This window comes from Pseudoliparis swirei, chromosome 18, assembly GCF_029220125.1.
Source record: "Pseudoliparis swirei isolate HS2019 ecotype Mariana Trench chromosome 18, NWPU_hadal_v1, whole genome shotgun sequence".
NCBI classification, from domain to species: domain Eukaryota; kingdom Metazoa; phylum Chordata; class Actinopteri; order Perciformes; family Liparidae; genus Pseudoliparis; species Pseudoliparis swirei.
In genome coordinates, this window is record NC_079405.1 from 6,654,349 (window position 1) to 6,674,003 (window position 19,655).

Below are 19,655 nucleotides of genomic sequence, written 5' to 3' on the forward strand. Positions count from 1 at the left end.
ATTATAACACATAATCACATCATTCCCAACTGATAAACAGCATACTGTTGATAAAGAAAATGCCATGTTTTAAACAACTCTTCTTTGTTTCAGTGGCCACTTATCATCCTGTTGGTCAATGCAGCGTTTCACCATCTCTGTTTCACTTTTTTTTAATGCACACCTGCCAACTCAAAGCCCTTGTTTTCATTCCCTCGTTGTTTATTTGTGCCCAACTACATCGTCGTTGCGTGAATTTAATTAAAATGCGAAATTCTTCATGTTTAATCCATGTTGTACTTTCATTGCGGGGATTTTGCATTTGATTCTGCGACGGCAAATGTTCTCCAGTTTCTCTAAAAAGCATCTCTCTGGCTCGCTCCCGTGTGTTTTAGGGGGCATGTGCATCTCCCAGTCCATCAAGATTCCCCGGGAGCCCAAGCAGGGAGAGTTCGACAAGGTCATCCGACGCCTCCGAGAAAACCCCAACGCCAGAGTCGTCATACTTTTCGCCAACGAAGATGATATCAGGTAATAGCTCCACAAGCACTCCCATTGAAGATTAGAACGGCATCAGAGCGATTGCAAAACAAAATCAAAGTGGAGCTGGCCGGCGTGCCGACCTTATCCGTGGCAACATCTGTTTCCTCACCTTTTTTCCGCAGGCGGCTGCTCCACGCGGCTAAAAAGGCCAACCAGACGGGTCATTTCATCTGGGTGGGGTCGGACAGCTGGGGCTCAAAGATCTCTCCGGTGGTGCACCAGGAGGAGATGGCGGAGGGGGCCGTCACCATCCTGCCCAAGCGGCAGTCCATCAGAGGTACGGACGAGCGCGTCGTACTCTGTGCACGCACGCGTCACATCTCCCCGTATCATAAAGCCACGTGCATATTGAAGTGAAATATTCGTTTGATGTGTGCGTTTGCAGAGCGAGACTATTTGTTTATTGTTTCTTGCAGAGCTCATCGAAAGTTTAAAAACTAAAATGCATTCAAACAAAGCTATAAAGAACGTAACAAGATGAATCGAATCAATGTTGACTGTAGAACACAAACCGCGCCAACAGCGGTCGTCTGCGCCGATGCCCACTGTGTCGATGACAATGAAATGATCCGTCCAGGGTTCGATCGTTACTTCATCAGCCGAACGCTGGAGAACAACAGACGGAATATCTGGTTCGCCGAGTTCTGGGAGAACAACTTCAGCTGCAAGCTGAGCCGCCACGCCGTGAAGAAAGGGTCCGGGCTGAAGAAGTGCACAAGTAAGATACTCTCCTCTTGTGGTTAGGGGGGAAAAAAAGACAAAAAAAGAAGCTGTTTCACGCTCTTTTTGTTCACATTTTTTGGTTTTAAGTGACGCGGAAAAACGCTCTTCTGATGCATTTGGCTCGGGATGTGGGGCGGTTCTAGATTCTACATTCAAGCTCACAGTTAATCTCATGGGCCCCTCTCGGCGCTGCTCTGTGTTTCTGCTGAGTCGAGTGTTTACCCACACGGCCATAACAAGTGTACGGCTCAGCTGGGCTGCGTGGTTAAAGCTGCAGGCTCAGTGCCATACGCTGTACAGCTGTGCAGAGCACACTCCGTCTTCAGGAAAAACACCGCACATTTTATTCACATTTATTCACCAATTAAGTAATCCAACATATATTTAAAAGATAATATAGTCCCGGGGCATAATTAGCCCTGGTCCGAATTAAAACTCACTTGTGACGACAGTGTCCTACACTCATAATGGTCAATATAATAGTAGTATTTTATAATAGTATTTAGTATTAGTATTAGTATTTAGTTTTTAGTTTTTTTTTAGTATTTAATTTTGTGTTTTATAATTATTTTTATTAATGCTCTGATGTGCACCGCTGCTGTGATTTTTGAAATGTCCCCACTGTGGGACGAATAAGATAGATAGATCGATATGTACTTTATGAATCCCCAAGGGGAAATTTGTCGTAACAGTAGCAGCACCAATAAACCAAACACACAAGAATAAAAAATAAAATATAAAAAACAGGGATGAAAGATAAAGATGTATACAAGAAGTATACAAAGTAAAATATAAAATAAAATATGTATGTATATATACAACATATATGCATACACAATACAAAATACAATACTAATGACAAATTAAATTAAATATAAAAATAAAGGTATAAAGGAATATATCATATCATATCATATCATAAAAGATGCTTCACAATCATAACTATGATGTAATATGTGTGATGAACATGATCTTCTTTAGGGTGTCATGATGTGAGAAACATGCTTCTTACACAAGTGGCATAATTATACATTCAGGATATTCCTGACGAGATTATTTTCTTTTTTTGCGTTTGTGCCGACCTAAGCGTACATCTCCTTATTCAGCTGGTTCAAACAAGTGGTCGAGCATATTCATCAGCAACGACAACGACGTTCTACATTCAGTGGGACGAGCCGCTCGACGACCTGCAGGGCGGCTAATGTGAGCGGCTCATTCAGTGGCCCGTGAACGCATCAGCTTCACAGAGGGACCCTTGAAAGAACACGCTGCGTACTGTGTTCTGTTTTCACTTCTTACATTGGTGAAAACAAAGCGTGGCGTTTATCAATGATACAAGTAAATACTATAATAATTCACCTTGCTAGCTCAACAATGTTACCTTATATCACAACGAGAGAAATGACATCTGTGATGAGCACTAGTAGTTTTTATTCCACTCTGCTGGAGCTCTGCTTTTATCACATTTAAGATCATTTAAAGAAAATGTGGTTAACAGTTAAACAGAAATTACAAAGCCACTTATGTGGGATCACAACTGTTCCGGGTTTTTCAGTATGTGAACAACAGAACTGTAGAACAACAATTGTCTTTTCGATTTTAGAATTTGGATTTTCTTAGATTAATCGAAAGTAAAAGCACAACGTGAACAATAAATTCAAGAACTTGGACATTAGATGATACTCAACAAGGTCCATGTGTATCTTGAGCATGTTTATGGTTCATGTCGAGATGTGCATCCACTAACTAGAAGCATTATAACCACTAAGTTTTTATTTGTAAGTGAGTCATCATCAGTTGACACCCACACATAACGATGTTTCACTGACATCACTGTTATGCGCGTGATTAGCTCATAACACAATGAGTCTGATGTTCAGTGATCTAGATTTAATGATTGATTAGTTATTACTTTGACTTCCATGTTCAGTCGGTCACCCAGTGTGTACAGTCTGTAATAAGTCAATCAACCGACCTCTCGTTATTAAGCATCACATGCCAGGTGTTCTCTCTCTAGCTGGATAAACTAATCAACTAGCAGTGTATTATGAGCCTCATGCAGCAGCATTCTCTTAAATTTTCTCCTATATTGTTCTTAATTATTCGTGAGAAGATAGATGCACCACGTGTTCCCCATGTTGGTGAATCACACTTGATCATACATCGGAGGCGTGCGGCTGATGTCCGAACTAAATATAAAACTAATTGTGTCTACGAAGGAACATAAGAGGACATTTCCATCACGAGTTCCATTACCGTACAATACTGTATGCCCCAGTAATGGCTGGTCGTTATTATGGGGTGATGAGATGGAGATGCCACAAGCTGACAGGAATGTGTTCACCATTAATGGTTACTCTCTATTTAATGTGCGATGGCAACAGACCAATCAGTGCGCAGGACTGCTTTATGGTAATATTGAATTTCCAGTCTATTTGTATGTATGTGATGGAAACCTTGATTTGTCAGGTCGTTAATTCACGGAATTTCCATCTCATCACACATTTCCACCTGATTGTTTGACTCTAAAACTTTTCTCAATATCGTCAGATGAAATATACCAAGAAGGAGACGACTACCATTTACCCACCTCATTCACACTCATAATATATGATGTATATATAAATAAACACATATACAGTTTAAATGAATAGGTTTATTTTAATGTATATATATATATATATCTATATGTATAAATATATATATAAGTATATATTTTTATATAGAATATATATGTATATATATTTATATATATTTATATAATATATATATATAAATATAAATATATATACACACAAAGGCAGCATGAATGAATAGGTTTATTTATATGGATGGATAGATTTATATATCTCTCTCTATATACTGTATATATATATGTATATACACACATTCACAGTTTAAATCGATAGGTTGAGCTCCATATATACAGTACATACGTGTGTATATATATATATGAATATCAACATATATGTGTGTATATATATATATATACACATATATATGTGTATATATGTGTAGATATATATGTATATAGGTGTATGTATATAAATATACAGTATATGTGTATATATATATATATATATATCCATATACACACACACACAGTTTAAATGAGTAGGGTGATATCTGTTCATATATTTGCAGTAAGTTTGTCATAAAGTCTGTTTAGAGTTGAGAAGTTTTGTGTCGAGCCTCAAAACCCAGGAGGGTCTTGTTGCTTTCCTATTTATTTATAGACTCATGATTCAACAAAGCAAGATCTTGGCTCCAAACGGTCCTGCGGAAACCGTACACACACTCACTAAATGCACCAGAGAGAAAGTACAACTTTTACTCAGGAGCCGGCCTTCAAAAAGCAGCTGCTGGCAACGTCTCCACATCCCCGCCGCTCGGGGAGAACACGCCGGGATACGCGTGCCGCAGGGAAACGCTCAGGCGGATTAGCTAATACCGATAGTATTAGTCTGGAGATTGGAACCAGCGACCCCCGGCTCGCTGCCAGCGGGGGGGGGGGCGAGAACACGGGCGAGCTCCCCTGTGAGCTCCGGGGACGGCTTGGGAGCGTGCCGACTGAGCGGCGCTCTGGATTACCTCAACGCGCTTGTTTACATCCTCGGAGCGCATGGAACGTGTATCCAGGGGGGTTAGATGTGGCTTGGAGACGGTGTATTTCTGTTGTGCACGCACAAGCTTTTTGGTCTGGAATTTCTTTTTAAAGAGTTTCACGCATCTGTCCCCGGAGTCCGAATCCAGAGGGCTACTGGGATAGTTCCAAGTATCTATATTAGTTTATTTGAGAACAGTGGGGTAAAGCAAAGTCGGACATCCCACCAGGTTTGAAAGGACTACGTCTGAGAATACAACAAATCTCATGACATGACGGAGATAACAATGCCACAGTGTAGTGGGGTATTCACTGAAGTCGCCTCAAGCCACTCGCCTCAAACGGCTGAGATAGAGACACGAGCCGCTTCTTTCTGCAGGAACGCCGCATCTGCACATCGTCTGTGTTCAGCCCCAAACCGACGCTCGAGGCTATTAGACACACTTTGCTCAGCTCAGTCTGGAGCCACAAAAAGGCTTTATATTACTTATTTTTTGGGGTCATAAATGCACTCCTAGTCCACAACTCTATGAAATTCATCGTACAACAATGGAGTTCTATGGCACAGATAAAATATATATATATATATTTATATGTATAAATATATATATATATTTTGATCTAGAATATATATGTATATATTTATATATATTTATATAGAATATATATATATATATATATATATTCACTAGGGCTGTGAAACGATTACAATTTTAATCAGGTTAATCACAGGTTTCTGTGGATTAATCATGATTACTCACATATATACATTTACAGGGCTCTCAAGACAGACAAGAGCTCCGAGAAAAGGTTGACGGGGGGGGGGAGGGGGGGTGCTAGTGACTTTTCATGCGCACAGACCGGCATCCGAGCTCTGCGGCGCGCGAGACGGAGATCGGAGTCGTGTTAACGCGACACGTAGAGACAGAATGACATGCTGCTGGTTCGAGACGACCAACAACAGACGGATTGGAAGCTCATTCTGCGCATGCGTTAAATGCGTCACCAAAAAAAAACTAGTTAAACCTGTAATTTAATTAACTGAGTTAACGCGTTATTTTTCACAGCACTAATATTCACACAAAGGCAGCACATTGCTTAGTCTTGCCTTGAAAAGACAAAAACAAAGTTTGTTTATAGTCCACATTTCAGCAATAAGTAAAACATTAAACATTGAAAGCACCGAGAAACACAGAATAAAAGGACATTTAGATACCATTAAAAACATTATTGATAAGCCAAGAGAATAGAAAAAAAGCTAAAATAGAATAGGTTCTTTAATAACAGGAGAGAGGATAATAACGTACCACCAGACCTTTCCTTTATAATACCGATGGGCTGCTCGAGAAGCTGAGGCTGTTCACTAGAGCTGGATTGTATCTGCAGTTGTGTAAACAAGACAAATGAAAACCGCAAAAGGGGGAAAAAGAACATTTCTCGCCGCAATGTTGAATGAACGGATTATAAGACGCACTAAATCTTGAGCACTCAACCAAATAATTGACTGAAGTGATCACAAGTGCTGTAAGACATCAAAGACCCAGACGCAGTTAATGCACAAGTAAATGATCCTTCAATGAGTACACACTTTTGACTCATTTTTGTACTCTTAATGTTCCCGTACTCTACAAAATTCTCTCCTCGCGAATCCCTCGGTGCAGGGGTCACCTCCGCTTCGGCTGCTCGGCGCGATCAAAGGATAAGGAGGGCATCGAGGACTTGGGAGACGTGTCTTTTGTACGTGAATGAAGGCGATGTACAAATGAGTGTGGAAAGGAGCTGTGAGGTACGAGGCCCGTCTCACCGGCTCCTTATTCCTCCTGCATATTAACGACGTGGGCACAGCAGGACACACGGCAATGAAGATAAGCCAAGCGTGTGCTCTGCCTCTTCATCCAAGCATCTATTTTTTAAACCGCTTAATCTGTTCATGGTTGCAGGAAGCTGGAGGCTTTCCCAGCATGCATTGGGTTAGAGATGGGCCTTCTTCTTCTTCTTTTTTTTTTTTTGTATAATGAAAATAAATGCAACATAGAATACATTTGAGTGGTTTGAGGACAATATCGATTATAGGCATTATGCACCGGTGAACACCAGGTGGACGTCACAACGGTTTTGTTCAAGGCTTTTGAACCCTCCTGTTACCTTTACATTTACTAACATATTTTACCATCGGGGTCAATTTGACCCCAGCAATTAAAACCTCCAGAAAATTAGTGGAATTAATATTGTTTCCCAAGTTTAAGTGTGAGGTACTTTATGTTTGTTTGTTGACTACCTGAATAGCCCTTTAAATATATAAAAAAGTTGATATTTCTTATATGTTTGACACAGTGAAAAACAGCCTGGGGTCAAATTGACCCCAAAGAACTCCGACGTTAAACATTGAATGGGGTCAAATTGACCCGAAAGGTAACAGGAGGCTTAAATAAAGACACAAATGTTGTAATTTATAACATTTTAAACGTAAAATGCACTCGTTAAAACTCAATTTGGATATTTTTACCCTTCAGTTTGAGTCCAATCGATTTTTCCGTTGCTTGATCGACAGCTTTGAGAACAAAGTTTGTGATTCATGAAGAAAAAGAGCCAAACATTCGCTGATTCCTTCTTCCGTTAAGATCGCTGCTTTTCTGTTTTCGATCCGTGATCATGTGACATCTTCTGCTTATTTATTGGAAAACAAGTTACTTGAAGACATTATCTTTGGTTCGAGAACATTGTGATTGACATCTTTCACTGTTTTTCATACTGTACAGTCGAAGTAAACATCCTTTAAATTGAAAGCGTCTTTTCAAGATTATTCAATAATGAACATAAGTGTAAACCCCAACCATCAAAAGTAAATATCAGCTTTAGCTGTCAATTCAGATCGAACAAGCTATAAAGTCAAATTGTGAGATGAACCAAATAATGAAATAAACAAGCGCGGCACAGCGTCAGATTAATTTAGGAGGCAGCCCAAATGTGTTGGCAGGAGCGAAGCGGATGGCCTGTGGCCAATCGCAAGATGAACAAAACGGTCAAAGGTCTGAGCCCCCACACGCTGTCACAGGAGGTCTGGTGTGACACCTCCAGAGTGGAAGACACCCACACTTTGCTTCCGTTTAATCTTAAAGGGTTTCTCTGAAAGCAAAAAAAACGGAGGGGGGGGGGGTCTTATAGAGCAGGGGTCCCCAACCCCCGGGCCGCGGCCGGTACCGGTCCGCGGCTTGGTTGGAACCGGGCCGCGGAAAAAAAGTGAATAAATAAAGTTTAAATTTTTTTTTTTTTAATCAGTCGGAAAAATCTATTATTTTGAAAAAGGACCGGATACACCCGTGTGTACGTCTGAGCCGCGTTCAGGAGTCTTATGGTGTGTTCACACCGTAATTCGGCGAAATGATGAGTTGTAGTTTTGGCACTTTATGCCCTTCGTATAATTGTATGACGTCATATTTATTACGTCATTTATATTGCCGGTCCGTGAAAATAATTTCTGACACGGAACCGGTCCGTGGCTCAAAAAAGGTTGGGGACCGCTGTTATAGAGGAGAGACGATACAAACTTAGCGTGGGTGGCCAGTATCCCCGCTCCCTGCCATTCTGGCTCACATGTGGTCCCAATGGCATGAGCATGTAGGCCAAACAGTGACAATCTCTGGCCAATCATTGCCCTGCGAGCCTTAATTACTGAGCCGTGACCTCCAACCATAATTCATGCATTTCAAAAAGCTCATGTGATGGGGGGGGGGGGGCATTAAAACCCCTCTGGTCTGAAGCGAGAGTTGTGGAGATTGCGGTAAACGAAAGATGGCTAACAGAGGGAGACTCCTGCTGAGTCGGTGGCCGGCCACTCGTTCAGATTGAAGTGGCTTTTTGGAAGATTGCTCGCACCTGAAGACGACAGATGTCGCATAAAGAATGACGGATCCGTCTCAAGATGTTTAGTAATGCGTCGCTATAGGAAACCTTCGGCCGTAAAAACCTCACCGCAGGCGTGAAGAAAGATTCATCTTTACGTCAACTTTACTTGGGTCACCACACTGAGTCATGCTGTTAACACACGCACAGTTAATCATTTGTTAAAGGTTAAAGGGAAATGTCACAATTTCCACGTAAACACTCAACCAATTAAATAAAACGAGTATTTTTTTATTACATTTATGGTAATTAATAAACAAGCAGGAACAAGGTTAAACATGTATTTACATCGTTACGTAGTTGTCAAGCTGTTACATTCTGAATTATTACGTTTTATTCAATAAGAATCATTCATATACATCGGTTTTATTTCATGGTTTTACTGTATATTGCTGTGACTTGATACTTTTGAGGTCGTCCAATACGTACCTCGTAGATAGATAACAAGTATGATTGCATCAAATGTACATTTGGGGTTTTTAGATGTCCCAACATCAAAGGTCAATTGCTTTGTGCTGTTATTGTTTTAACTCTGCGACGTGAAGTGCTTTTGTATCTGAAACCTTTGATGGTAGAAAATATATATTTGCTTTTGTAAACGAAGGAAAATCATCAACAAAACATTGTGGACAAAGAAGTCATGTGTTATGAGAGCAGCAGCAAAACTGATGTCGTTGATATTGTTCCAGTATGAACTCAAATGGCTGGATCAGTTCATAAATATGGAGCGATTTAATATCGGACACCATTATTTAAATAAATAACAATTCACTACATTTAAAGTATATCTATGCATTTATTTGTTATATCAAACCTGATGTTGCCATAGGGGAGATCCCAGACCTACAGCTTATTAAATTAACACTGGCATTAGATCTGTACTCCCAGATATCATCATTATGGAAATGTTGCTTCATAACTTCCAAATTAAGAAACTTAATTAAAAAAAAGAAAAAAAAAAAAAAATATTTTATATTGTTTATTGTTTAATTACATTAATAAAAATCATTATTTTATTATTTTTTTTTTCCATATACCAACAAAAAAAAATATAAATATATCAATAGTTTAAATTGTGTTTTTTTTGTTTTTTTTTAATGCATTAAGACTAGATGCCAAAGAACTTTCTAACTTTATTTAGTCAATTTTTATAAAGCCAATTTGGTTTGATTTGAGATTCTCGACGTTAAACCTAAAATTAAAAAATAATTTAATTAACACAGTTTAACACATTGTACACACACATCACAACACACACCACATGTCACCACATGTCATATCTGATTCAAGAGCTTTTGATTATTATTAGGATTATTGCAGGATTATTTGATGATTTGATGGAAAACAGCTCCACACACCATCAGGTAATTCCAACAATCAGAGCATTTATTTTAGAAATTTTATTAACCCCCCCCCACTGTGTGCTTATTAACTTTAATTAATAATATACATTTATTTATTTAATTACATTACATTACGCGCTTTTATCCAAAGCGACTTACAATAAGTGCATTTCAACCTAGAGTACAAACTAAGAACAACAAGAATACAGGAAGTAACATTTCCTCAACATAGTCGAACTACAAAAGTACCATAAGTAAGTGCTATCTAAGTGCCACTGAAATCCTAATCTGTGTTTTAATCCAGATATAGTCGGAAAAGGTGTGTTTTCAGTCTCCGACGGAAGATGTAGAGACTTTCTGCTGTCCTGATGTCAGTGGGGAGCCCGTTCCACCACTGAGGAGCCAGGACAGCAAACAGTCTGGATTTCGAGTGATTAGCTCGAGGTGCAGGAGGCACAAGTCGATTGGCTGTTGCCGAGCGGAGCGAACGTGCCGGGGTACGGGTGATCATATCCCGATAGACGGCTGCCCCCGCCGTCAGCACGGGTACGCCCAGCCGAGGCGGAGCTGACCGGGGGTGGGTGTGTGGTGTCCTACCGGATGGATGAGGGCCCCGGCCCGTCCAAGAGACCAGTGTTTTGAAGCGGATCAGCAGCCACCGGTAACCAGTGGAGAGAGCGGTGGAGCGGAGTGGGTGAATTTCGGGAGGCTGAAGACCAGTCGAGCTGCTGCATTCTGGATGAGCTGCAGGGGTCGGATGGCCTTAGCAGGTAGACCAGCCAGGAGGGAGTTGCAGTAGTCGAGGCGTGAAATGACCAGAGCCTGGATCAGAACCTGCGCCGCCTTCTGAGTAAGAAGAGGCCGTATTCTCCTGATGTTGTGCAGCATGTACCTACAGGAACGCTGCCGTCCGATGTTGGCCGTAAGGGAGAGTTGACTGTCGAGTGTCACCCCGAGGTTCCTGGCAGTCCGGGTAGGGGCCAACACAGAGCTGTTGAAGGTGATAGTCAGGTCGTGGGTGGGGGAGCCTTTCCCTGGAAGGAATAGTAGCTCAGTCTTGTCAGGGTTGATCTTCAGGTGGTGAGCAGACATCCACTGAGAGATGTCAGTCAGACAGGCAGAGATTCGTGCCGCCACCCGTGTTTCGGACGGTGGAAACGAGAAGATCAGTTGGGTGTCATCAGCATAGCTATGGTAGGAGAAGCCATGCGAACGAATGACAGAGCCGAGAGAATTTGTGTACAGAGAGAAGAGGAGGGGACCCAGGACGGAGCCTTGAGGAACCCCAGTAGTGAGAGGACAAGGATCAGACACAGATCCTCCAAGTTACCCAGGTGCGGTCTTTAAGGTAGGAAGAGAAAAGAGCGAGTGCAGTGCCTGAGATCCCCAGGTCCTGAAGAGAAGAGATCAGGTGTCAAATGCTGCAGAAAGGTCGAGAAGGATAAGGACAGAGGAGAGAGAGGCTGCTCTAGCAGTGTGAAGCTGCTCAGAGACAGCAAGGAGGGCAGTCTCTGTCGAGTGGCCGGCCTTGAATCCAGACTGGTGAGGGTCAAGAAGGTTGTTACTGTGGAGATAGGAGGACACTTGGCTCAAGATAGCTCGCTCCAGAGTTTTGGAGAGAAAAGGAAGAAGAGAGACCGGTCTGTAGTTGCTGACTTCAGACGGGTTTCTTCAGGAGAGGGTTGACTCTCGCCTCCTTCAGAGAGTTAGGGAAACAGCCAGTTGAGAGGGAGCTGTTAATAAGATGGGTGAGGAAGGTCAGAAGGTCAGGAGCAATAGCCTGGAGAATCCATTTGGCATGTATATAAATATGTGCGGCTCCATCATTAGCTCATCCCTGGTAATTAGTCTACTTTTAATCTCAACTGAAGACACCTGCTTGTTATAATCTCTTGTGCCCATTGAGCAGAGCTGGAGAGGAGAAAGGGGAAGTTGGGATTGGCATGTTGTAACCCCCCCCCCCCCATTAACAATCAAAAACACCTATCGAACACCCAGGATTAATAAACAAGTTATTACATAGACTCTATGAGGGGATTATCCATGTCCGGTGAATGGACGCCTCCATTTCCAGGCTCTCTGATTCCTCTCTGACTTAATTCGGACACTCAGCCCAGCAGGTCAGGATTGGATCACAACGGAACATACATCCGCTTTTATTTTATTATTTTTTAGAGTTGCTAATGGCAAATTTGCACGAGGCCTATGCTGCGAGTAATGGCTAATGGAATAGATGCGTGGGTCAGAGTCCTAATGTGTACAGAATCACTCAGAGGGAAAACCCGACGTATTCCTGCCGGAGAGACGAGGAAGACTTTGGTTTTTTTTTAACCGATGAGATTTCCCAGAGGTGAAAAACTTGCACTCTAGAAATTGGAATTGATTTGTTCCTCTGCAGCGGTCTAGATATTTACCTCCTAGCTAATTGCCAGAGGCAAGATCCATTCAGTGGAGAAGGAATAAGACCCACCGAGGAGCAATGCATCTTCCTCTCCATTGTGACGCCGCACCCTCCTCCATTCAAGAGGCTCACGGAATGGTCCGGTCCAAAGTGTGTATGTGTATGTGTGTGTGTGACACCGGGGCTCGAAGTGTCGGGAAAAAAATAGATTTTTACACAATTTTACACGTCTTCAAGTTATTCTATAATTGAGTTTCAAGATGGATCGCTTCAAAAGAAGAAGAAGAAATGTTTCGCTACCGTTCTGTATATTAGTCGTCTGGCACGAGCCCCTAAATACGCGATTCATCATCAGCCTCCTTCACACGAGGGTCAGAGACACAGATAATTCTTTAAGCTCTTCGCGTTCATTGAAACCACTCGAGTCATTAAGTGAACGCGCTATTTTTTTTTTTTCTTGATCGCGTGATGTGGCTGATAGGATAATTAATGCAGTATTTCAAATACCCCCCCCCCTGAGATTGTTGAACTCCATGGATACGAATGTGAAACTCAACCTCCCACTTGAGCCGGTTGGCTCCGAGCTAATCGAGTGACCGCACAGGATGTATCACCCATGTAATAACGTTCCTCCTTCCTGTGCCTTTGCAGATCAGGAGCGGATAGGGAAGGACTCCAACTACGAGCAGGAAGGAAAGGTGCAGTTTGTTGTCGACGCCGTCTACGCCATGGCGCACGCCCTGCACCACATGCACCAGGAGCTCTGCCCGGGGAAGGTGGGCCTCTGCGCCAAGATGGACCCCATCAATGGCACGCACCTGCTGAAGAACATCCGCCGGCTGAACTTTGCCGGTCAGTCACACGCATTGATGCCGGAGAGTCTGCGGCTAACGCGCTCAGTGAGAACGCGAACGTTCACCGTCTCAGTTCAAAACACCATTTTAATTCTAATGTGGCTGCCCTCACATCATCTTCTGCAGACGTAGGGAAAAAATCACTCGATAATACAAATATTGTCATTTTTCCTCAATTACATTTATTTCAAAACTTTTGAGATTACACTTCTTAAGATCGGTAAGAAAACCGTGCCTCAGCGCATTTGTTGATTTTCAATGTGATTTATATATTTATTTTTTTCTGAAGTTTTCCTTTATGGAGTTCATTGTCACACTTCCTAAAATGAGGAAATTCATTGAGAACCTTCTTTGATTACCTGTAAAAATCATCGGCAACAATCTGAAAACAGAGACGCGTGGCTCTTTTATGACATCGCCACTACAAACACATTGCTGTGGTTTAATGTTATATACAATAATACTTTACTTTATTAATCTCGTTCTGGGGACATTTACAGGATAAAGTGCTACAAATTATTTTTATAACAAGTGATGAAAACATAGAAAAACAGTATGAATCTACAGTAACATTATATATACACAGGCAGAATACATATTTATTTTCCACTGTGTATTAATATTGCACAGGTGTACCCCACCTGTGCAATATTAAGTAGATAAAGGAGTTCACATGTGGTCAACCTTAAACATCCACAGCAGTAAAAACAACGTGTATAATAGTTAAACTGACCATTTTACTGCATCATGAGTTATTTTAATTTAACTATGTTCAACTGATAATACTTTTCCTTTAGTAATATTTTGCATGCAGGACTTTTATAGTGTGGCATCAGTATTTTAACTTGAATTAAGGATCTTTATTAATTCCAATGTGGGGACATTTCCAGGATAAAGTAAAAAAAATCAACAACAAAAAAAATCACGCCACAATCACGCGTGTTTCATTGAAAATGAGAAGGATGCAAAGGAAATAATCATTCTCTCTAATATCGCAAATCATATTATATATAGCGTTTTCTCTTTATTTGATATTAATTTCCTGATTTATTTGATAATAATAATTTGGGATAGGAATATATAAGCATTTTTGCTTCTACCTCTACCCCTTCAGTCTTTGTTTTGTATATGATATATAATAATATTGTATTGTCTTACAAAATACACAACAACAACAATTGCAAATACCCGTAAAAGATAATCCTAAATACATACTTTTTTTTATTTCTCCGGCACGGTCTCTGACGCAATCGCCATGGAGAAGACGTCAACGTCTCATGCGTCACAAATCGGCGCCTCTTTGCTTTATTCTGCCGTTTGACCCAGTTTCCATTTCCTCCATGTAGCCGGAGGTTAAAGCGCCATCAGTCAAGTTCACATCACGACTGACGCATTAATAATGAACTGCTCTGACGAGAAGAGCAGCTGTCCTGAGTTTCATTAGACACTGAAGCGGTTGAGGAGCGCCCCCCCCCCCCCCTCTCAGAGACTGGAGTATGCAGTGTTAGTCCAGATTAATTATTCATCTGAACTGCTGCTCTTCGGCTCATCTGTCATTCTAATACCGACTTGTTGCATTAGTGAAATGTCAATTCAATGTTTAATTCATATCTGAGGAGTCAAAAGAAAGTATTTCGTTAAAATTATTGAATGGGCGATTTGAAAAGCTATCGCGTCACACAAGACCAGTGTGTGTGCACACAGAATACACACAACACATAGTACACACAGAACACACACAACACATAGTACACACAGAACACACAGTACACACAGAATACACACAACACATAGTACACACAGAACACACAGTACACACATAATACACACAACACACAGTACACACAGAACACACAGAATACACACAACACATAGTACACACAGAACACACAATACACACAGAATACACACAACATATAGCACACAGAACACACAGTACACACAGAACACACACAACACACAGTACACACAGAATACACACAACATATAGTACACACAGAACACACAGTACACACAGAACACACACAACACATAGTACACACAGAACACACAGTCCACACAGAATACACACAACACATAGTACACACAGAACACACAGTACACACAGAATACACACAACACACAGTACACACAGAACACACAGTACACACAGAATACACACAACACATAGTACACACAGAACACACAGTACACACAGAATACACACAACACACAGAACACACAGTACACACAGAATACACACAACACATAGTACACACAGAACACACAGTACACACAGAATACACACAACACATAGTACACACAGAACACACAGAATACACACAACACACAGTACACACAGAACACACAGTACACACAGAATACACACAACACATAGTACACACAGAACACACAGTCCACACAGAATACACACAACACACAGTACACACAGAACACACAGAATACACAGAATACACACAACACATAGTACACACAGAACACACAGTCCACACAGAATACACACAACACACAGTACACACAGAACACACAGTACACACAGAATACACACAACACATAGTACACACAGAACACACAGTACACACAGAATACACACAACACATAGTACACACAGAACACACAGTATACACACAACACACACAACACATAGTACACACAGAACACACAGTCCACACAGAATACACACAACACACAGTACACACAGAATACACACAACACATAGTACACACAGAACACACAGTACACACAGAATACACACAACACATAGTACACACAGAACACACAGAATACACACAACACATAGTACACACAGAACACACAGTACACACAGAACACACACAACACATAGTACACACAGAACACACAGTACACACAGAATACACACAACACATAGTACACACAGAACACACAGAATACACACAACACACACAACACATAGTACACACAGAACACACAGTACACACAGAATACACACAACACATAGTACACACAGAACACACAGTACACACAGAATACACACAACACATAGTACACACAGAACACACAATACACACAGAATACACACAACACATAGTACACACAGAACACACAGTACACACAGAATACACAGAATACACAGTACCCAAAGAATACACAGAATACACAGTAGCCAACACATACACAGTACACACAGAATACACAAAATACACAGTATAGACAGAATACACAGTACCCACAAAATACACAGTACACACAGAATACACAGTACACAAAGAATACACAGAATACATAGTACCAAAAGAATACACAGAATACACAGTACACATAGAATACACAGTACACACAGAATACACAGAATACACAGTACCCAAAGAATACACAGAATACACAGAATACACAGTACACACAGAATACACAGAATACACAGTACCCAAAGAATACACAGAATACACAGAATACACAGTAGCCAAAGAATACACAGAATACACAGTACCCAAAGAATACACAGAATACACAGAATACACAGTACCCAAAGAATACACAGAATACACAGTAGCCAAAGAATACACAGAATACACAGTACCCAAAGAATACACAGAATACACAGTACCCAAAGAATACACAGAATACACAGCATACACAGAATACACAGTATACACAGTATACACAGTACACACAGTATACACAGTATATGGGAATGGTGGAAGTTTTCTTTGTTGCTTCCACATGATACTCAATACTTGTTCACATCAAAGTGAAGCCTTGGAATAAATCAGGTAGAACAAGTCAATACTCTTCAACAACAACAACAACAACAACAACCCTTCGGACGCCCTTAACCTCCAGCTGAGCTGCTGAAAACCCATTAGCGTGCGGGAGGAAGCCGCCCCATGTGCTGGTCAGTGTGCCGGCCCGCGGGTCCTCCGCTCTCCGTCTGATGGTATCCGTCTCGATGAGCTTCATGTAACGGTCAAGATTATTTTAATTGGCCTGCTCAGTGTGAAATGTTTTCTTTCATCTTTATATCATTTGGTTTTGACACAACTGAGACTGGCACAACTTCAGAGTTTTTAGTTTCAATTGCAACCATCTTTAATCACTCCCTTTTAGCACGGGCGTTTGATTTCTTGATATTTGGACGACGAAAACAAGACAAGATTGGCAAAAAAGATGAATTAGAGCTAGATTCAATATTAAAAATAAGAAACGGTACACAGGAGCACCGGGTACATTTGATCCAAGAATGGAAACGACTATCTGACTTAACCCTCCTGTTACCTTCACATTTACTAACATATTTTACCCTCGGGGTCAATTTCACCCCAGCAATTAAAACCTCCAGAAAATTATTAGAATTAATATTGTTTCCAAAGTTTAAGTGTGAGGTACTTTATGTTTGTTTGTTGACTACCTAAATATCCCTTTAAATATATAAAAAAGTTGATATTTCTTATATGTTTGACACAGTGAAAAACAGCCTGGGGTCAAATTGACCCCAAAGAACACCGACATTAAACATTGAATGGGGTCAAATTGACCCTAAAGGTAACAGGAGGGTTAAGCGTGACCATTGGAATGACACCATCACAGCAATCTTACACATACAATCAGCACGCTTCAATATATTGAAGTTTTACTTACAACTCAACTGCTGATGCTGGATTGTGAATTATCTTTTGAAGGAACATATTTCTGCGTGTGTTGTGGTTGGTGTTCGTCTGTTATGCAGTCAACACGCAGGGCCAGTCTTCTGCTTTGTTGCTCCTGTGATGAATCATTCTGGAGGCGGAGCCAGCGAGCGCCCATTGTTACGCATCCCTGTTCATTGTCAGCCGCCGGAGTGGACATCTGCTAAAAATAACTCCCATGTCTTCCTCCGCGGAGCGGCACGGCACTCGAGAGTCCAGTTAGACGACATGCATATGAAACTCTGTTGCAAAAGGTCAAATGTCAAAGAGCTTTCTATTCAAAACAAAGGCGCTCACAGCGGCCACACACCTGGCACGCTCACACATCCATTTATCCGTGATATCTCAGCAGGGAACCCGGTAAGCCGGCTCATGACAGATAACCTTTTCGAAAAGATGGAAAGTCATCTGACGGAAGCATTCGCTCCGCCGGGATATTCTCGGTAGTCTGGGAGCCTTTATGTGAAGTACTTTTACTCAAATGCTGTACAGTACAACTTCCAGGTACTTCATTCTACTCCACTTCCACCTCCGAGACAAATATTGTCATTTTTCCTCATTTACTTTTATTTCAAACCTTTTGAGATGACACTTCTTCACACCCAGTAAGAAAACCGTGTATCAGCGCATTTGTTGATTTTCAATGTGATTGATATATATTTATTCTTTTTCTGAAGTTTTCCTTTATGGAGTTCATGGTCACACTTCCTAAAATAAGGAAATTCATTGAAAACCTTCTTTGATTACCGGTAAAACGCATCGGCAACAAGCTGAAAACAGAGACGCGTGGCTCTTTTACATCGCCACTACAAACACACGTTCATTGCTGTGGTTTAACGAAAAAATATAAGATAATACTTTACTTTATTAATCCCGATGTGGGGACATTTACAGGATAAAGTGCAAAAAAAAATATTTTAAACAAGTGATGAAAACATAAAAAAACAGTATGAATCTACAGTAACATATATATACACAGGCAGAATACATATTTATTTTCCGCTGTGTATTAATATTGCACAGGTGGGGTACACCTGTGCAATATTAAGTAGATAAAGGAGTTAAAATGTGGTCAACCTTAAACATCCGCAGCTGTAAAAACAACGTGCATAATAGTTAAACTGACCATTTTACTGCATCATGAGTTATTTAAATGTACTTATTTTCTGCTGATAATACTTTTCCTTTATTAATATTTTGAATGCAGGACTTTCATAGTGTGGCATCAGTATTTTGACTTGAATAAAGGATCTGTAATACTTCTTTCCGCCACTCGATCGTCTCTGGAGTTGGAGCTTAATTCTCGATCCTCCACTTCTCAAGAGCTCATTTGCTCATCCGTCAGCCGAGGAATCAAACACCTCTCCGCTTCAGAGCCTCCTTCTCACTGGCTCCCTCCTCGGCTTCCCATGCTCAGACTTCAATGAGCCTCGATTGGACGGAGCTTCTCATGAGCTTTTCATGTCTCTCGCCACCACGTCTGGAGAAGAAGAAAAGTGTGTTTGCTCTGCCGTGGACTGAATACCCTCGCCGCCGCCACCACTGCTCTCACGGCTGTTTTGAATGCGTAGTAAAGTGGAGATCTGAGGGTTTCCCACCACTGCACACACACCTGCCTCTCTCTCTCTCTCTCTCTCCTCG

At 41.2% G+C, this 19,655-nt stretch overlaps 1 protein-coding gene across 1 annotated transcript in view; it reads left to right on the forward strand.

Moving 5' to 3' along the window:
• LOC130208954 (metabotropic glutamate receptor 4-like) overlaps window positions 1-19,655 on the forward strand; it is a 134,630-nt gene that overhangs the window by 92,240 nt on the left and 22,735 nt on the right. Inside the window, exons 3-6 of the mRNA XM_056438414.1 lie at window positions 375-510; window positions 645-799; window positions 1,100-1,240; window positions 13,148-13,348. Coding sequence (XP_056294389.1) covers window positions 375-510; window positions 645-799; window positions 1,100-1,240; window positions 13,148-13,348 — 633 coding nt within the window. The remainder of the gene's footprint in view (window positions 1-374; window positions 511-644; window positions 800-1,099; window positions 1,241-13,147; window positions 13,349-19,655) is intronic.